The 20,304-nt window shown below is 46.8% G+C and overlaps 1 protein-coding gene across 1 annotated transcript in view; it reads left to right on the top strand.

Annotated features, from left to right (window-relative positions):
• Positions 1 to 20,304, top strand: part of IGDCC3 (immunoglobulin superfamily DCC subclass member 3) — a 104,190-nt gene that overhangs the window by 7,571 nt on the left and 76,315 nt on the right. The window contains exon 2 of the mRNA XM_069866384.1: positions 3,907 to 4,212. Coding sequence (XP_069722485.1) covers positions 3,907 to 4,212 — 306 coding nt within the window. The remainder of the gene's footprint in view (positions 1 to 3,906; positions 4,213 to 20,304) is intronic.

Below are 20,304 nucleotides of genomic sequence, written 5' to 3'. Positions count from 1 at the left end.
CTCATACCCGTTCCTCATAGTGTGCAACACTGCAGTGCAGCATCCTAGGGCCTCATTCTTTGCGGAGAAACCCCCATGGAACATGATGTCCTGTAGAAACACGGCATTGAGAGGGGTATCCTTCAAACAAACCCACTTTGTTCCCCCAAATTAGGCCACAAGGCTGAGGGTCATAGAGAATGGGGATGGCTTCAGGGTGACCTTTGGCTGGAGAAGAGCCTATGGCCACTTCCTCAGAGCTTGCTGCTTGCTGGGGACCTTCTGGGCTCACTTTCCCTGCATCAGTGGAGTCACACTGGTACAGACACACTCAGATCAGCTTGCCAGTTGCGTCTTGCCAACTGTGCCACCAACAACTTTCATGAGACTTCGACATTTACCCCATGAAAGGTAAGAGCCTATGGTTGTGCAGAGTGGGGTACTGAGGTCCTGGGAGTCCAAAGCTCAGCAATTTCTGATCTGTCTATTTAACAATGCAGATAGGCAGCTTTAGGATGTCTCACGCACCCTTGGTGCCAGAGAAAGGCATAGAGACTTTTGAAGAGCAGTAGATGCCCCTCTACGTCTTTCAGAATCCAGGTATCCAGGGAGAAGTGAGACTTTTGGCTGAGATTGCATTGAAAGCCGATGTTGAGGTGAAAGACAGAGCTTGACCACTCCCTAATTCCCAGATGGGATGGCCTTGCTTCTCCCCATGTGTCTCGTTAGTTTGTCGCCTGACCCTGGGCCCCAGGAATGTGGCAGTGGGATTTCTTCAAGGTCAGGGCATTGATTGAGGAGGATTTTGGAGGACACTGTGAGTTATCTGCTTGTTACAAACCTGCTGCACAGTGTTGCGCATTCAGGCATAATCCCACTCTTGACTACAACCTGGGGAGACCCCAGCACCAGCCAGTGCCCGTCCCCATACCAGCATGTGTCTGAGGGCACCAGTCCTAATTATGGGTGTCACGGCTTCTGCTGCTCACGCAGCCTGGAGTTAGGATGCAGAGCGAATGTTTATGGAGGTAAACATGATTATCTCCAATCACAGGCCTTAATGATGGTTATTATAATGACAGCTATTGTGGGAAGGGCATGTAATTATGTTGATTCTTCCTTTTATTGTACATATAATAATAAGCTGTTTTATCTGAGAGTAAAGGAGAGCTGCGGGAAGATGGGGCATTTATTTCATTAGAGACTTTTCTGATTGCCTGCTAGGCTAAATCCTGAAATTTTGTTCGGTCTTTCTGGAGTCAGAGGTTCCCTTTTCAATGGGGAGTCAGGACATGAGGGTCCTTATCCTACCTGACTCCCTGGAGTGCCCATGCAGGGAACATTTTCTTCGCTGAAAGTTTTACCAGGCCCTGGCACAGGCTGCCCAGGGAGGTGGTGGAGTCACCATCCCTGGAGGTGTTTAAGAGACAGGTACATGAAGTGCTCAGGGATATGGTTTAGTAGTGGACAGGTATGGTTGGGCTTGATGATGTCAAAGGTCTTTCCCAACCAAGTGATTCTATGATTCTATGACGGGGGCTCCAGTGGAGAAGGGGCTGTTGAGACTCTAGCCACCTTACAGAAGAATGCAGAGCATTCACCTAATTCCTTAATTTTCACAAAAAGAGTAATTGATGGGTTTGTGCTGGATGAAGCCTAACTTGCTGTGAGGACCCCAGGGTTATCTCATAAAAAGAAGTCACAGTGAGCGATAGAACATTGACATGGCTGGAGCTAGCCTGACATTTTAAGACTTAATGGGTTCATAAAGTGTGTGGTTTAGGTGTCTGTCACTAAGTAGAGTTTGTCCATTCCCTCCACACACTCATACCTCGATGGCAGGACATTTGACCTGCCGTGCGCTACCTCTGCCTTCTTTGTCTGTGCTGTCCATCTGCCTTGGCTCGGGTTGCACTCAATGTTTATCCTCTGTAATCCAATTTAAGTTGCCGCAGAAAGCAATGGGGATTTACAGAAAGAAAGGAAAAAAGTCTCACTGGGTTTGCAAAGCAGAAAAGACAGACTTTTTTTCCCTTCCTTTTCTTTAGGATAACTGCCCTCTCTCTTTTTGGTTTTTTTTGTTTTGTTTTGTTTTTTTTACCATGCATTAGTAATCTCCCTCCACTCTGTTTTTCAACTTGGTGTGGTGGGGTCCTGTCCTTGGTGGGGTCTGTGTTAGGGACAGGCATCACAAAGACTGTGCTGTGGCTGCTGTTTGCCCAGGGAAGTTGCCTGTTGTGCGTCCCAATTCTGCAAGCAGCTGTGGAGTCAGTCCCCTGAGCCATGAAAGAGTGTAGAAGCTGTGTTGCAGGTCTGAGCAGTTGGAAACCTCTGCCTATTGATGGGCTGTTGCCTAAGAAAGGCTTTCTCTATATTGGGATGAAATTGTAGTTTTCTTACTCTGTTGGAATTTCTTCTCCATAGCTCTTCTTTAAACAAAAAAATTGCCTCTATCCCTGCATTTACACCATTCAAATATTCATGACTCCTGTTTCTTGGTTGCTTTATGTCTTTCATATCAGTCTGTATTTTTGGCTGATCTTTAAACAGCAGCTCTATTTCTGTAGTCTTCTGCAGCATCTGGTCCTGACTGTATGGTGAATTAGACCCTGATAAGGTATGCTGGACCAAATGAAGCATAACATGCCAAAGACTATGTTTAACCTTCTGTTGGCAAAAGAAGTGAATTAGTATGTATCTGTGTGATGGGAAGCAAGGGTTTACCTATTGTTGGTACAAATTCTGCAAGAACTTCTCTCTTGTGGATGTAGTTTAGCATAATTACTTTTCAAGAAACCTTTTGCGTGTGTGTTTGTATTTTGGTGCTTAACTTGCTCTTCATTAAGGACTGAATAGCACCATCCTTTGCCTGTTACAGTGTGAGAGAGACCAGAGGGATAGAAAGACACAGTTATGTGTGAGAGGCAAACAGCCTCCTGCTCTGCCAAGCAGAAGTGGTGTGAAGGTACTAGGGACAGTATGGTCTGAATTGGGAGGTGCCAATTCCTCTCTTCACCCCCACTGGCTGTGTCACAAAGGGGCCTGGGGCATTGCGCAGCACCCTCTCTGCCTGTGGGGGAAGGGAGCAGATTTCTTGAGGTGCTGTAACTTCTGGGAATGGCTGGTGCCCCATGATTGTACAAATTTTACAGAATCATTTAGGTTGGAAAAGACCATCAAGTCTAACCGTAAACCTGACACTACCAACACCACCACTAAACCGTGTCCCTAAACACCACATCTACATGTCTTTGAAACACCTCTGGGGTTAGTGACTCAACCGCTTCCCTGGGCAGCCTGTTCCAGTGTTTGCAACCCTTTCAATGAAGTAATATCTCATGATTTCCAGTCTGAACCTCCCCTGACACAGCTTGAGGCCATTTCTTCTTATTCTATCAATTGTTACTTTGGAGAAGAGCCCAGCAACCATCTCACTACAACCTCCTTTCAGGAAGTTGTAGACAGTGATAAGGTCTCCCCTCAGCCTCCTTTTTCCAGGCTAAACAGCCCCAGTTCCCTCAGCCGCTCCCCATAACTCCTGTGCTCCAGAGCCTTCACCATTTTTATTGCCTGTTGCTGCACCCCAGCAAAGGGACGTGAAGAGCCTATCTGCAAGAGGGTATGAATTGGAGCTGGGGTTTGGCAAGCCAGTGGAGGGGTGTGCCTGCTCATTGCCTTCACTGGAGACTCCAAACACAGGCTTGAAGGTCTGTGCCTGTGTTTGTGCCTCTGGAAACTGCACCCTGAGATTTTGATAGCAAAGCACGCCCAAGGGTTTTGTGTTCCTCCAAAACACTTGCACCCTGTAGCCCTACTGTCACCCACCCTATCCAAAGTGGTTTTATCGTCCCCTGTAAACTGCCATAGCAGTTGGCTCTTGCTGCTTCTTGTGAACACAATGCTGACTCTGTCTTTCTCTCATTTTAGATTATGGTCGTTCCTCTGAGCTGGCGTTTGTTGTGGAGCCTAGTGATGACATAGCTGTGCAGGAGCAGCCCTTGATCCTCTACTGCCAGGTGGAGGGCATCCAGCCCATCACTATCACATGGCGGAAGAATGGTGTGATGGTCATGGACAGTGAGAATGCCTTCGTGTTGGCCAATGGGTCGCTTTATGTCTCCCGCTTCCAGAGAGTCCGGGGAGATGGGTCTTCAGATGAAGGCGAGTATGACTGCATGGCGCAAAACCACTATGGGCTGGTGGTGAGCCGGAAGGCGAAGATTCAGGCAGCAAGTAAGTACGGGCATTGTTCCACCTGCACCTTGTGGGGCAATCGTGCTTTTCTGGGATGCAGGAGGGCAGTGTGTGTGTGCTGGGTGTTCAGGGAGGGTGGATTAAAGAGGTGAAAGAGAAGAAAGAACCTGGAGCTGGTGTGGGGATCTGACCGGCAGCTGATCTGTGTAGCTGTCCAGGTGTGAAAGAAGAGCTAGTCAGCCTTCTTGAGGAGAGGAAGAATATCTGCCTTCTAGCAGTAAATGACTTGTCTCAGAGGGGTAAGTTACATTGAAGTCATGCCATGAAGTGGGCTGTGGTTTGTATCTCTTGTGGTGGGTTTGGAAGCCCCTTTGCTGTGCGGCATGGCTGGGCTCTGCTTGGTAGGTGGTGCTTCCTAAACCATAGGTGAAGACTTTCTGAAAGTCATTGTTTCTTTCATTTTGTTATTTAAGGCAGGCAGTGTGGAGGCAGCAAGGTCTTATTTGCTACCCGACATGGTAGAGCCTTTGGGGGCAAGGCTAACAACACCACACAGATTGTCTTATGGGGGAGCCAGGAGGAGGAGAGAGATGAAAATGTCAGCGAGGGATGAAATTTAAAGGCGGGGGAGGAAGACTTACAGGGCAGGCTGTGACTCCAGCCCTGCACAGTACCCATCTTAGCCTGTTGCATCACCACAGCTGGAGCAGTTGGTCCTGTTGGGTCTCCTGCCATGAAGGCTGCTGGGTTCCCCCTTGCTTGCTGTATTTGCTGGTTTGTGTTTGTCCCAGCACTGATGGCAGAGCTGAGGTGTCGTGGTGGTTTCTGTCCCTTTTCTGTTGGTGACCAGCTTTGCCCACAGACTTGTCTGTGGGTTCTGAGGGTGCAGCTGCTGATCCTTTTTGTATTCAATCAGGAGTCACTGCTGGCTGCAGTGTCTACACAGGTGTGAGGTTGGGTGTCCGGTATCACCCCGAGACCCAGTCAAATGCTGATTTGTTAATTAAGTTCTACTGAAGGATTCTCCAACTTGTTTGGGAGATGGCTATCGCACCTCTTTCTCTGCAAGCCACTTATTACTGCTTCTGCTATGTTTGCAAATCTCACCATAATATTTTGGTGCAGGAAAAGTCTATGGCAAAGTCTGGGACCAGGGTCCCCTGGCTGCACTTCTCAATTTGGGGGGCCTTTTGGAGCACTGCTGCCTGCTCCCTGCAGCGCCAGGGCCGGCTGGCAGCCCACCAAGGGAACACTCCAGCCCTTGTGTATAACAATTCCTGGGTGCATGAAGTGGCCATCTGCAAACCTAGCTTTTCAGTAGTGTAAGAAGTGACATTGTCCAGGAGCCAAGGGCTTTGGGTCTGTGCCAGATTAGCAGCTGGATCTCAAACTCCTCAGTGTTGTGGTGCTAAACCTTGGAGCACTTTTGGTGAATGGCTCTGGCATTTATTAGCTGGGAGCTGGCTGATGCGCAAGCACAGTGTCAAACTTCTCAGACCTATAAAGAGGAGACGTGAGAGCCAGCAGGATTACCTTTGGGATAGTGGATTGTCATTAAACAGTTTTATCTTGGCTTCTGCATCAATATGTATGTGATGTGCTCTCTATCCCTGAATAGCATCTCCTTTTGTAGCTGTAGTTTTGTGTAAATCAAAATGAAAAAGGGTTCATGTTGAAAATGCTCTGGACTCTTTCCTGGCTTCAGGCTTGGTTTCTTGCCAGCCCTGAGAAAGATCTGGGAGAAGCCAGCACAAAACACAGGGCAGCTGGCCTCAATGCCACAGGTGCCTGCAGATAATGGGAATAAAATGTGATGTTGTGGCAAATGTAACCTGCTGCTCAGAGTGAGCTCCTCTGCTGTGCCTGAACCGCAGGAGCACACACTTGCTCTTAGGACTTGGCTTAAATATACATGAAACCTCCTGAGATAGAATCACGGTTGTACCCTCAAGTCTCAGGGTGGTTACACACAAGTAATAGTGATTTTCTTTGCCCCGCGTCCTGATAAACAAGTCAAACAGAGGAGAAGGGGAATTATCCTGCTTTAGAGACAAGGGGACGGCTACATTGAAGAAATGGGTGCTGGCTGCCTGGAAGGAAAAAACCTAGAGTGCTCAGCAGACCTTTGTGAAGCAGAGTAAATACTGCTAGTGGGTAAAACCTCATCCAAGTGCTGACCTCTTCTTTCCTCTGAGCCTGACATCTGAACACAAAAGCAAAGGAGAAATAAAAACCTTTCACAAACAAAAATCTTGAAAGTTGATCGAGGCCATGCTATGGAGGAATAAAAGGGATCTGACAGACTGGAGCCCCTCGAGAGCTCTGCTGCACTTTTTGCTGTCTTCAAAGGCAGGCTGTTAGTCCCGAATCACCGTTACAGACCCTGGCTTTGTATTATTACTTGGAATATAATCTTCTTTGCTCAGAGGAATGTACATATTTATATTCAGGAAATGTGGGCTGGATATCATATTTTTATGTTTCAAATTTACTTCAACACTTGGCATTGAGTAAAATTTAACTGGAAGAATATGGTGCTCTCACCTGCTGCGCGTGCGGGCCCAATGGGCTTGAGGTGCATGCAGTTTCCCTGTGGAGCAGACACTTGAGGAATCATGGAATGGTTTGGGTTGGAAGGGACCTTAAAGATCATCCAGTTCCTCCATCCCGCCATGGAGAGGGAGACCTCCTACTGGACCAGGCTGCTCAAAGCCCCATCCAACCTGCCCTTGAGCACCTCCAGGGATGGGTCAGCCACGACTGCTCTGGGCAACCCAGGCCAGTGCCTCCCCACCCTCACAGGAAAACATATCTCATCTAAATCTCCCCTCTTTCAGCTTTAAACTCTTCCCCCTTGTCCTATCCCTGCACTCCCTGATAAAGAGCCCTTCCTCAGCTTTCCATTAGGCCCCCATTTTAGTACTTCTTAAAAGCTTCCTCCTAAAAATTGACTCATTCAATTTACTTAACTAAAATTTCTCTATGTCATCATTGTTAACTGGAGGTGCTCAGCAGAGAGAAGTGCACTGTGGGCTGATTTGTGGATTGGCAGGTCACGTGCTAAACACATTGATGATATTTTTCTAGTGTAACCTTCTTTTGAACAAGTGTGCAAGGAGCTTATGCATGACTGAGCTGAGCCGAGGCACTCAGCATTTCCACTCTCTGCCTAACATGCCAGTCAGAATTTCTTCAGTCACTTTTTCTGTGTCTATTCAAACCCTGGTGTGTTAGTTTAAAAGATTTTGGAATGCCACACATTTTTATAATCTGATCAGGTTATTGAATACAGATCTTTTCTTTCTCCTAATGACAGTTTCACAATTTCATGAGAGTCTGAGCCGTCTTTATTTAAATCAGTTTTGTAGGCAGACTGTTCTCTGGAGGCACTGCTTGGCTGTGTCTTCGTGGAGCTGTCTTTCCCTTGTGCGTGCCAGAAGCTGATGCCTTTGCTGTCTGTGGATAAAGGTACCCTCTGAGGAAAAGTAATAGCTAGAGTCCACTCCTTTGGCAGGTGAGCTCCCAAAACACAGCCACTTTTCTCCTCATCACCACTCTTTGCTTAACTTGGCCTTATTTGACTGTGATCGTGTTGTCTCATGGCACTTCCAGCCCTTTTTGCTGATGCTGTAATTTGATGGAGCTGGCTCAACATCATCATAAATCACAGCCTGGCTGGTGGAGTAAGACCCATTGATTATATCACTCAATAACAAGCAGTTACTACTAATTGGAAATCACCATCAAACTGGAGATCAGATCAGGCTCTGCACGCATCTGGCTTGAGAACAGCAATTTTCCCTGTTTGATCTGGTGCTATAAAAAACAGGAAAGAGGAGAAGTCAGTCAATTGTGCAACTTAGAGCCAAGGAGGCTTCTTGAATCTTGACGAAATGGACCTACGCAGTATTTGAAGTACTGTGGGACCTGAGAATAGCTCTGGAGATATCTGGGCTTGTAAAGATGCTTTCCTCATCAGGTCTTGCTGCAGGTGGACAATTTTGTAGCCAAGCATAGCACCATGCGTCCCTTCTCTGCTCTCTTACCCCCTTCCCTTCTGCATTCTGCCCCAAGTCCCACTATGCCTGGCTGTCCATTGCACATACTCTTGCTGGAAGGATGGAAGGATTGATAGGCCGGGCAAGGCAGATGTTTTTTCCCTTCCCTGCAGACAGTGGCAGCTCTTCTCACCCACCCTGGGGCCAAGCATGTTCTCCCTGCAAACACACTGGCCACTGCGACCTCCAGGCCAAGGATCTCAAGGTCGTCTTCAGAATGAAAGAAGCTGGGAGGTCTGGTGTGTATCCATACTTGCAAACTTGTTTCCCTGCCAAGCTGTGTGGCTAGGGGAGGAGGCTGGGAATTGCAGGGTTTTTAAAGCAGCAAGGATCTTCCCATCATTTCAGCTTCTCTGCACAGAATATATTCAGGGTTTAACCTGCAGCCCCCTTTCCAGGCTCTGGGGTGGTGGGAAGAGCTGCTGAGCCCAAATAACGGTAGCATTTATAAGAGTGTAGAGACAAGAAGGAAGTCTAAAAGGATTAAGGAGAGACAAAGGGGGCTGATTATTTTATGGGTCACAATACAAGGCATTAGAGTGAGATCACAAAGGGATGTAATTACAAAAGAAGGCCATACTGGGGGAATCAAACCAGGATTAGAGTGGGAAATGTTTTTACACAGTTTTGTTCTACTCATTATGAAGTTAGCATTTTAAATTAAGGTTTAAATAAGGTGGCACCAAAGTTGTCACCAAGGTATTTCCTGGCCAGTGCCACTGTTTGGATGTAGATTGTGTCTCTGCTCAAAAACACCAAGGCAGACTTTAAACACATTGTTTTGCTGTTGTTTTTTCCTGTGTGCCTGTACAGTATCCATACAGTCAGCAGAGCTCTATCTATAGCTCCTGCTTAGATCGAGTGAACCTCTTTCTGCAGTTGGAAGCGGGATACTTTTGTGATGACACATTTTGGTGGTACAAAACATGTGCTGGAGGTAAAGGTATGCTTTTAAAGCAAGTGCCCTGATGTCGGTTTGCAGCTCTGGAGATGCGGTCCTGTTACTCCCACGGACTTTTAGCTGATGGTTGCTTGCGTTTTATTACAGTTTAACCCCTGGTGTTTTGTGCCAAGTTTCCTCCATCCACAAACAAGGGTTGGTTTTGGTTTTTTTTTCAGTTGTGGCTCTGCTTGTTTTTAATGCCTGAGCATGAAGGCTCAGTTCTGATGCCAGTAATGCTTCTTTATTGTTTGTGATTTGAATGCTCACAGCTCTTGTTAAGCCTACAGCAAATTCTGGGCTTGTAGCAGTAGGTCTCAGAGGGGAAAAATACCCATGAGGGTATTTTTTTTGCCTTTACCAAGTAAAGGCAAGAAAAAGAAATTAAGTGAAGCAAAAAAGGCTCTGAGAGGTTTCCAGGGGATGGAAATGATGGGTTATTTCTCTCCATCAGCTCTTTGGCTGCCTCTAGGACGTGCTGGCTCATGTGATGCTGCCTCTCACATCTCTCCTGTTGCAGTGTTTGGCCCTGTGTGTGCTGCAAAACAAATGTACAAATATACAAATATAGGAGTCACCAGAGGGAGATGGGGGAGATTTGACTGGGAATTTTAGATTTGCAGGATTAAAAGAGTTTGTCACCACCCACTGCATTTCAGCGTCTGCATGTAGCAGCCGGGATTCATCCGGAGACTTGAGCACATTACAAGACCATATTTCTTTCAGCTGCTCATTTCTTAGCAGTGTGATAGTTATTTAAATATCATCTTGCACTTCTCCGTGAGGCTTCTAATGTGGATGCGCCAACCTTCGCTCCAGCAACATTATCTCTCATATAGGGGGTTTGCACTGCAGGCAGTAATGTCACTTAGTCATTTACAGAAAGCTCAGGGGAAATATATCAGAAGAATTTCATTAATGGTAGCACTGTTGAGTTATTTGTCTCAATTAACTCTTGGAACACAGCTGAGGAACTTCTGACATCTCTGTTGCATGAGGCTGCTCCCCAGTTTGCTGCCTGGGTTTTTAACACTGGAGGATGCTCTGCTGGTACTTGTGTGGACAACACGGTGCCCAGCCTCATGGGCTTTTACACCACTTGTCCCTCTGGCTGCTGCTTTGCTCCAGCCTCTCCTTGAAGCAAAGGGCCCCCCTCCTCCATTATTTTATTCAGGAGGGCAGGTCTCTGCTGCCGTAGTCGTCTTCTTGCAGGCATCACCCTGTGGTCTGTTTGGGACTGTCACCTAAAGCAGCTCTTTCTCTGCTCAGGCTTGTCTCAGCTTAAGGATTTACAATGCCAGTACTTTGAGGGTTGTGATGGTTCTACGTGGGTTTCACTCCCATACTGCTCTACAAGGATCCCAGCTGGTTGAGCCAGTCATGGTGTGGACAGCAACGCCAATCTGTGCCTCACTTTCCCCTGTCCGAACCCAGGATGGGTTTCCCTCAGTACCATCAGTTGCACAGCCCTGTGAGTATCTCGGAAGGGCATGCTGCTGTTTTGTGTTTGCCTACGTTAGCAGTGAATGGTGTTTCATTTGCTGTTGCTTCCCTGCAAGCTTGCCAAGAGGCAAAGGGCACGCAGTGTCAGTGAAGGGCTGCTGCCCAGGTGAGAGCAGGGCTGTTTTTCTAATGCCATTTGTTGGCAAAGCTGTGAGTAGGAATTGATTTCTGGGGGCGTTTGACCAGAGCAATCAATGCTCTTGATCTAGTGGGTAGCCATCGAGTTAAAGGGAAGCATTGTTGCATTTGCTTGGTCATGGTTGTAACCCACAGTTACTGAAAATGGCAAAATATGTAAACAAATAAAAAGACACTGAAGTGGTAGAGAGAGATACCTGACTTTGTCAGGGCTGGGTCTTTTGTGCTTATCCCAGCCTGCAGCAGCCTGCCTGCTATGGGATCAGGATCTAGGGAACCTTTGGGTGCAGCAATGATATGAGCAAGGGCACTTTGGAAGTCCTCTCTTACTGCTAAACCTCACACAGAGGCCAAAGCTGCATTCCTAGGGCTGGTGGGATGAGACCTAGGAGAGTCATCAGCCAGAGCTCCCTGACACCAAGGAGCTTCATGTACACCTGTTCCACTCCAGTTTTGGTTCTACCTACACACTGAGGGATGCTGGATCCCAGCTTCATGCACACCTATTCCATTTCAGTTTTGGCTCTACCCAAACACTGAGGGATGCTGAATCCCAGCTTCATGCATGCTTGTTCCGTTTCAGTTTTGGCTTTACCCACGATTCCAGGCCTGTTGCTGGGAAGGGAGTATGCTCCCACTCTTCCTAGGCACAGCATATGGTTTTCAGAGAGGTTCTTGCTTTAAACCCAATTTTACAGTTGGGTTGACTGAGGCAAAAGGAGGTCAAACGATTCGCCTGAGGTCACTCAATAAGTGGCTCAGATTAAATCTCAACCCACGACGCTGCCTGTTCCCAGCACTGGCTGTGCTGGCCGGACCAGATGGCCTTCTGAATGCAGCGTCAAGATCCTCGGCTTTTTCTCTACCTCATTGTTCTCCATTGTGGGCTTCTGAATGCAGGACCTTGAAAGTGAGAGTCATTTGGATTTGCTGAGTCCAAGTTATTCTGTTTAATGATACGGATTTGCAGGAGGGTTTAAACACACTGCTTGGCTGTGGAGGTTTGAATTTTGCAGAAGTTTACCTCTTTCCTTTGGTTTTGTGATGCTAAAATTCTTTCTGCCTTTTCCAGATAGAATTGGTCCCTTGCCTTGTCAGCTTGCCCCGCTGCTGTCTCACCAGCTGAGTGGGGCTGCCCTGGCTTTGTACGTGCTCAGGTTTGTCCAGAGGGCTCTCAGGGAGTATCATCTCCCTGGGATAATTCCCTGGGTGATTCTGCTGCAGCTTGCACCCAGCTCTGGTCTCTCTGTGCTGTTTGTGCCTTCAGCCTTAGCTTGATCCTGGGATCGCACAAGGGGCTCAGTGCAGAGTGCTGCTGGATGGGCGATGTCATATGTTTGGCGCCGGGAGCCTGCAGGCTCTCGTGTTAGCTCTGGAAACACTGATGGAGATGCTGACATCTCCCCCCTGATCTGTGTCCTGTCCCGTACATAGCAGGGCCCACAGCCGCAGTTCGAGCAGTGCTTTGGGTATCAGGAGACAAGCTCCATCCCCATTCTCTAAACCAAGGAGCAAAGCATGGGAAAGCATGCTTTGGGTAACCTTTTTTGGAAAGCAGATTGACAAATTTTTGGGACATGCAGGGCAGAGACATCTGCCCAGGAAGCAGCAATGCTCTGGTAGCTGTTATGTCCTACGCACACCTAGCTGCCCTGGGGAAGGCTGTGGTCCTCGAGGTGGTGGGGAGTTCTGTGCCCGCACATCTTTCTGCCAACAGCCTTCTGCAGGAGGGCCAGACTTGGGACTAGCACCACTCATATGTCTTGGTAAGTTGGCACCTCTTGAGCACGCCTTGATTAATGGTGTTTTTTTGTTAGTCCTAAGAGGGCCCCCATTATGTCCCTTTGATGCTGCATTTCACACTTACCACTGTCACTGAGCTCAATGACTAATTTTCACAGGTCACAGGAGAAGGACAATGGATCAGGCCATATTTGGAAGAAACAAATGAAATTTTGCTGCAACTGAGAGTACCAATTAAGAATGAGGATCAATTTGGGTGTACAAAAGAGATAGTTTTAGGCTGCTGGTGTGTAAATGAGTGGCCGTGTCAGTAGCAGAAAAAGCTCAATGTGTGCATACTTCAGCTGCAGCATTGTACTCTGCTGCATTTGACAATACTTCTGGGCTTATTAATTGAGGAAAAACCAAGTGTTTTCCTGCCTGCTGTGCCCAGGAGGGGCAGGCATAGCAAATATGCTGGATCAAGTCATGTTTGATCCCTGTGAGATGATTTTGGCCAGGAGCAGGAGCTTGTGTCTCCTTAGTTGCATTGCTTATCTTGCAGCATGGCTCTGTAAATTGAGTGATGGCTTTTGAGCGCAGCGCAATGTGCTCCCTGCCCATCTCTTTGGGTAAAATGATGCCCATCCTCATCTCAGACTGTAGCTTGCCCTGCCAGGGACTGTGCTGCTTTGCTGAGACTGCAGAGGAGCACTGATTTGGGGGAGCTGTCAAAGAGGAAAGGGGTAGAGTGAACTTTCATAGAGGAGGATGTCATGCAGCAGGAGGGTTGAGGAAAAGCCAAGGGTGCATGAGCTGGGTTTAAGTTTGCCCAAGTCTGCACACACAACAAAAATTCAGAGCTAATGTGTATTTGGGATGAGCTAATTGCAAATGTCCAGGTCCCCAGGCTGTGCCAGGTAACATCAGTCTGCAGATCATTTTGGTAAGAGCATCGATTGGAGTATCCTTTTGCTGAGAGGCTTCTCCAGGGCCTGCGGGGTTCCCACAGAGCAAAGTCTTGAACAGATTTAAATCCAAACAGATTTATGGTACTGAGCAAACCTCCAAAATGACCAGGTGGAAGCAGTGGTCCCCTGTTTTCCCTTGTTCCTTGGTGTGGTTTATCCATTACCATTCAATTTTCCCTGCAGCTCAGCATGTTCCCCAGAGAGCAGTGGGACATTCAAGCCTTGGTGCAGGGGCTTGCTCTCGTCCTGACCCTGTGTGGTGACATTGCCCTGTATGGCGAGGCGATGCAGTCGCATCCCTTTGGTCCCCAGCATGGCAGTTCTGTTTGAGGTGAAGGTGCTTACCAAGGCACTTTGTTTGCTCAGAGCAGCATCTGTGTCCAGCTCACCATGGTTTCCCACAGCAGTGTGTAAAGGAGTGGGAAGGAAAGTCCTGACTGCATCTTTCATTACTGACCCTAATGCTTGAGGGGAGAGGAGAGGCAGAGCCCCAAGGGAATCAGCTTGAACTGTCTCTCAAATAAAAGGGAGGGGAAAAAGAAGAAAAAGTCTTTGCATGCGGTACTGGACATTGGAAAGATAACAGCAAAAATAATCTTTTTTTTTTTTTTATGGTAGACAAAGAGAAAATTAATTCCTTGTCCCTTGGGGCACCCATGGATGCTCTAGAGCTTTGTGAGGGTGAGAACTCTGCAGTTCCACATGACAGAAACTGGTTAACATTTTAAATATAGGGACCAGGCACTAGTTTTAAGGATTAAAACTTGACCATTTAGGCCAAAGCAAAGAGCAGGTCGATGCCTTGGAACGCTTGGCTCTCTGCTACTGCCATACCATGTGATCTCAGACAAGTGTCCTGATGTCCATGTGTCTCCAGGAACTGGGGACGGAGGCACTGGTGCTCCCCAGCTCCTCCCAGCCTCTTTGGGTTTGGGGGCACATGACCTGTAGCAGTCTATGGCACGCTGTTGGGAGGTGCCTGACCCCACTTGAAGCTGTCAGAGCTCAGTATCAGCACTGGCAGCTTGTTCCCACCGCAGTGGATCTGGGGAGTCTGGTTGGTCCCATGCATCTGGTGTGGTGCTGGTTGCTCTGCTGCTAATCAGGGCTGAGGAGCTGGGGTGCTGTGTGGACCTCGTGTCACTGCTGAATGTTGATTATCTTGAGGCTTGTGGGTCTGCCTTTTCTGAGACCTTTGAGCTTTTATCCAATCAACCTGTTATCAGCAAGGGAGTTCAGAACTTCTTTTAAGGGAAGACAGAGATCCCTGTACCCTATATTCGTATGCAAAAGCCTCTTGGACAATGTGTTTTCAAAGCCACTGTGGATATATGTACACAGGAGGTGTTCACGTTTCTGTGCTGGGGAACATGTACCAGGCTTTCTATTTTAAAGCGTAGTTTGCATATGTTTGAAGCACCTCTGTGGCTCCTGCAGGGGAAATGGGATTTGTACTTGTACAGCTCCCTGCCCAAGGGGAGCCTGCTTAATTTTTCTTTTGCTAACTAGGTTCCCCCAAGAATGAGAGATCACCTGATCTTCCAAAAGCATTTCCAATATGTGGAGAAGTCTGGATGACTCACAACTTTTAATTAGCTCTCCTGACCGAGGCAAGGATCCCTTCCTCCCTTACGGAGAGGTGGTGATTAGAATTACAATGAAGATAATCCAAACTGTATGTGTAGGGGTTTCTGTAAGCGGAGAACAAAGCAGGACATCCATCTGGTGGTGTGAGCCCATAATACCTTTCTGCTCATTTTTCCAGTGCAACAGGAGCTGCTTGGGACGGAAACAGGCTCATTATTTTGGAAAGGCTTGCTGACACGCAGAGCAGGGCTGGTTTGTAATATCTGAGGCACTGAAACCACTGCTTGGGAAGGAGCGTTGCTTTTATTTTTAAATCCACCTTTGTATTTCTCCTTGTTAAAATCTGCAGCAATGAGGGATAGCAACCTCTTCTGAGCCTGCCGTTAATTAGTGTATGAATGAGAGATGCCCTTAGTTTTAGCAAGGCTAATCAAAGCTGTAAGGGAGTTTTAAAAGGAGATACCCAACAGCCAAGCTAAGCCTATCCTGCCACAAACATCCCAGCAGCACTGGGGAAATGCATCAACTGGAGACAACCTCCTTTTTGAGTGATGCTATTTCCCCTCACTTATAATTTCCTTCTCTGTATTGGGCAGAGCTCCTGCCTCAAAACTTTGGCATCCTCTTATGCCCTGTCTTTGCATTAGGAAGGTTGCCTTGTGCCATGGGATCTGCTTTCCCGTACTGTGCCCTGCAGCAGGCAGGGAAGAAACAGAGTGTGCAGCAGAGGAATGCGATACTGGGCCCTCAGCTGCGGTGCTCCTGTGCTTTAAGGGCAGCTGCATTTTGCCAGGCTGCTCCAGCACTGTGAGAGGATGGGGGCATTGTGGTGGGGCTGCCTCAGTGCAAATAGAACAACAAAAAGCCCCGTTGTGGATGAGCGGCCCGCACTCCATGCTGCTGCTTGCTGCCATGCCAGCAGCGCAATGCATACTTCAACTCGTGCCATGGCAACAAGTTCATCCTTGAGCCAGTCCAACCGTTGGCTGCAACCTAGTAAAGCGGCCAGGAGCTGGTCCAGCCTTCAGCATCCCCAGAGGGGCCCAGGGAGGGAAGAGGGATGGGAATACGTTTTGTGCCTGCAAGATGCTCTGCAAGCTGCAAAATTCAGGCTGTTTTTTTTCCTACCCTAAAAGGACAGGCAAGGTGCTGGGTGGTCCTTTTGACTTCTGAGCTGGTCAACATTGATGTGCAGAATCATAATAGCTCTTGCCCTCCAACTCAAAGAGATTGAGAAGGAAGATGCAGAGCCCAGATCCAAGGAAGTGTTGTTCAAACACAAGGAATCCATTCCTCTTATTAGTGCTTCAAGTAGTAAAAACACACACCCTACTTATCAGAGTTAGGGGCAGTGTTTGCATTGAAGGAAATGGGATCTTGGGTGCCTAACTTGCTGCCAGCACTTCTAGGTATGCCGGTAGGGTGCAGCTGGTGCAGCTCAAAGGGAAAGTACAATCCACTGTTGAATGGCAGAGATTTGAGATGTGATGCCAAGGCTTTGTGTTTCAATTTTTTGATACATGCTGTGAAATTTATAGGTGGAACATTTCTAGGGAATTGCTTGGCTTCCTGTAGGAAAAGGGGGAAAAAAGTGGAGAATAAATAATGTACAACTTTGATAGCTTCCAGCGTTCAAAACCTGAGTCGAGCTGTCTTTCTCTCCTGAAATCATAACTTTTGTTCTGAATTCTTAATATTAAAAAATAAAAAATTAAAAATTAAAAATAACAAATTCCTTTAGCTTGTATGTGGACTTTTAGCTGTTGTGATACACTTAAGTCATGCGTCTAGCATTTATGATTTGTGGAGAAGAGAAAACTTGAAAACATCTCTCTCTTAACATAATGAGACCTAAGGTTGACAGAGCTGTGAAACGCTGAAAGTTGGGGCTTAGTGGCATTGCCAGACATCAGAAGGTTCTTGATGACATGATGAGAGCTGGGAAAGCTGACTAAACTGATGAGTTTCTTCCATTTCAGGCCCTTGTCATGTAAATAGGCTCCAATCTGCATGTCAGATCCCTTGGGTAAGGGAGTGTAATGACATTAAAAATAAGGCAGCAAACCCCTCAACGTGTGTGTTTTAGCAATCTTTAAACAGGCAGAAAAAATGCTTGGAGGAGTTTGAATCGGGGGAGAGGGCTTGTTAGCGCTCTGCTTCCAACGTGAAAAGGTAACTGCAGTGGCTTTAAAGAAAGTACTTTAATGCTACATAAATATAATTGCTTCGATGAAATGTCTTTAGCCTCCTGAGGGAAGTTGGAGTCTGGTAAGCCTTTAGATATGAATGGACGACTCTGTAATTGCTATTGTTTCAGAGACACATTAGGAAGGCCTAACACTGATCACTTAATGCTGATCACTTCTGGCATGTTATGGAAGCAGCGTAATGGCAATCCCACGCAGCGTGCAGGGAGAGGGTAATAGTGTGCATTTTGCAGGGCGAAAAACTGACAAATGCTTCAGGACTGGAAGTTTTTTTCCTAATTAGATTGTGGGTTTGTGAATTTTATTTGATTTTCTTTTCCCCTCCCTTTTCCTGCTGGTCTGCAGAGTGAAGGTACCTAATGCTTTGCGATTTAGGCTTTGGATAATGAGCTTGAAGGCAACATCTCAGAGGAGTGCAGAATTGATGGGATAGGACATCATCTCTAGTTGATGCAGTCTTCTGCCTCAGACAGGGTCCAAACCAGCTGGTTGAGAGGGCGAGATGTTGATATTGAAGATATCATATATATCATTTTCATTTTTTTTTAATGCTGATTAGTAAAACATGGGATGTTCTGGTACCTGAGAAGTGCTTCCACCTCTGGACTGGGAGCAGTTATGTTTAAAAATCAGAATCTGGCCTTAGAGATAATTCCTGAGAGATATTTTGGGTTGTCTTCTGGTTTTGGAGACTGTAGGCATCCTGGTTTTCAGCTTTTTCTCATAGCATAGGGGCCAGAGAGGCTAGCAAGGTGCTTTGGCATGGTAGGCAATGAGCTGAGAGCTGTAAGACCTTTCCCTATCTTAGCAATTTTGCCTTTGGGGGCATTTTTCCTAGGAACAAGTGAAACCGAGGTCCTGAGAGGTAATGGTGTAGCTGAGAGGACTGGCACGTCCTTTGGGATATCAGTGTATTTCTCATGCTATCAGTTGGACCTAAGCTTATTGCTCATTTTCCACTGGGCAGTGTTTTTAGGTGCTTCTGATTGCAGTGTGTTCCCTGCCAGAGATGAGGGCCTGTTTGCAAAACCGGGGAGGTTTCAGACCTGGCTGTAATGATTAAGGCCAGCACCATGACTGGGTAGGGCAGGCAGTGGAGCTCTCCCAGTGCACCAGTACTCAGTCATTACAGATCAAGGCCTGCATGTGACTGGGTTGTCCACAGGGGTTAGTGCATTGCCTGTGTCTTATCAGAGATGGCATCACTTGCCAGCTTTGTTATCATTTGCTTTGCTTTTCTATCAGTGTGCCTTATTTCCACAGCTCTCCTCTCAGAGGTAATGTTACCCAGACTAAGCAAGACATACTCTCTGTTTCTGAGGCTGGCTCAGTGATCCCCAGCGTGGGAGCATGGCCAAGCAAAAGCTGTCAGATTGCTCATTTTATCTCTTGCTTCTGTGTGCTGACATGGACATTGACAGCTCGTATACTTCATCGCTGATGCTCAGAGCTACGGATGTGTTTTCCAGCTTCGTTAGTGCTGACTTCTGTTTAGAAGTGGTATCAGCTTGTGGCTATTTTATTGCTTGATCCTGCAAGAATATCTATCAGGTAGTAGCCAAAAAGGAGATGAATTTCTGCCTTTGGGTTCGTAAGTGTCTCCTCTAATACGCTACTTTTCTCTCACCACCCCACATGCAGCTCCAGTTTGTCTTCCCAAGAGGAAGTCAATTCCAAAGTATTTGGCAGTTGCTACTCAAAAGGCCTGGAGAAAGAGCCTGCAAAGAGCTCTTCTGGGGAGAAACAAAAAAGATGGGGTTAGGTCCTTTTATCTTAGCCCTGTCCTTGCATAGAGACTGATGCAAACATAGTCCCCATCACCGCTGCACAATCAGCATTGTATTATGAAACAAAAAGTAATAACTTACTGATGCTTTCCCTTGAATGTTTAGCCTCGAGTGGTAAATCTTGGTCTTACTTGGAATTTATTTTCATTCTGGATGGTTTTACTGCCTTCAGAAACTTCACTTAAAAGAGCAGGATTTTATGGCTCTAAACTGTTCGGTTTTAAGGACTTTTTTCCCCCTGTGGGTTTGTTTTAAGGAAAATGAGACACACAATAGATTGTCCCAGATTAATAACACACTTGTTTTCACTGTGAATGCAATCCTGGGCTGCAGTAATTTACTCTCTGTCTTGGCACGCTGCTAATTAGGATGAACACTGATGTGAAAACTCTACATATGGCCAGTGCCAGCTTTCGTAATAAGTTGCCCCAAAAACATGAGGAATGAGGGGTAGTGAGTCAATGAAAATCCTGACATAAATTGACTTTTTGTATCCTGGCAGTGCTTGGCTGAAAGCCAATGACAATAAGAGCCTGTTGTGCCAGAATTCACAGGCAAATAACACTTGTCCACTGCAGCATCCTTACGAGACACTCTCCCAGCAGCCGTCCTTCCTTCCTGCCACTCATTCCCTTGTGTCCAAGGAGGCTGCCGAGGAGCAGGGGGAAACGTCTCAGTGTTATGATGGGGTGCAACGAAATCATGAGTGACAGAGTGACATTTTGACAGCTTGACTTCAGGTTCCTACTGCAAATGTAAATACGTTCATTTGAATCCAATTTACATAACCAGGGAAATAAACAGAGGTTTGCTTAAAGGTGACTTTGGGGGATTTTATTTTTTTAATCTGGCACATTTGTGGACTTTTTTAATGAGTTCAGTTGCAAATTTCCATGATATTGTGGAGGTCCAAATGGCCTTCATCCCAGTTTCCTCCAGTCATGTGTTTTTACACTGAATTGCTTTGTTTTCTCCCAGTTTAATGCTACTCCTCTTGTGGGTTGAGAGACCACCAGCAATATAGTTAATTAAATGTACCTGTTGAACAGCTGATAAAATTGAATCACAATTCTGTCCTCCTCAAAGCAAGGACTCTTAAACAGCCCGTAGTCCATTTTATCTTTTTCGTAAGGGATCTTATCATAGAATGGTTTGGATTTGGGGGCTGGGGGGTTGTTGTTGTTTGCTTGTTTCTTCTTTTTGTCCTCATGAAGTCTT

Source organism: Phaenicophaeus curvirostris, chromosome 12 (genome assembly GCF_032191515.1).
Source record: "Phaenicophaeus curvirostris isolate KB17595 chromosome 12, BPBGC_Pcur_1.0, whole genome shotgun sequence".
In the NCBI taxonomy this organism is placed as follows: domain Eukaryota; kingdom Metazoa; phylum Chordata; class Aves; order Cuculiformes; family Cuculidae; genus Phaenicophaeus; species Phaenicophaeus curvirostris.
This window is presented reverse-complemented; position numbering and strand designations above follow the sequence as displayed.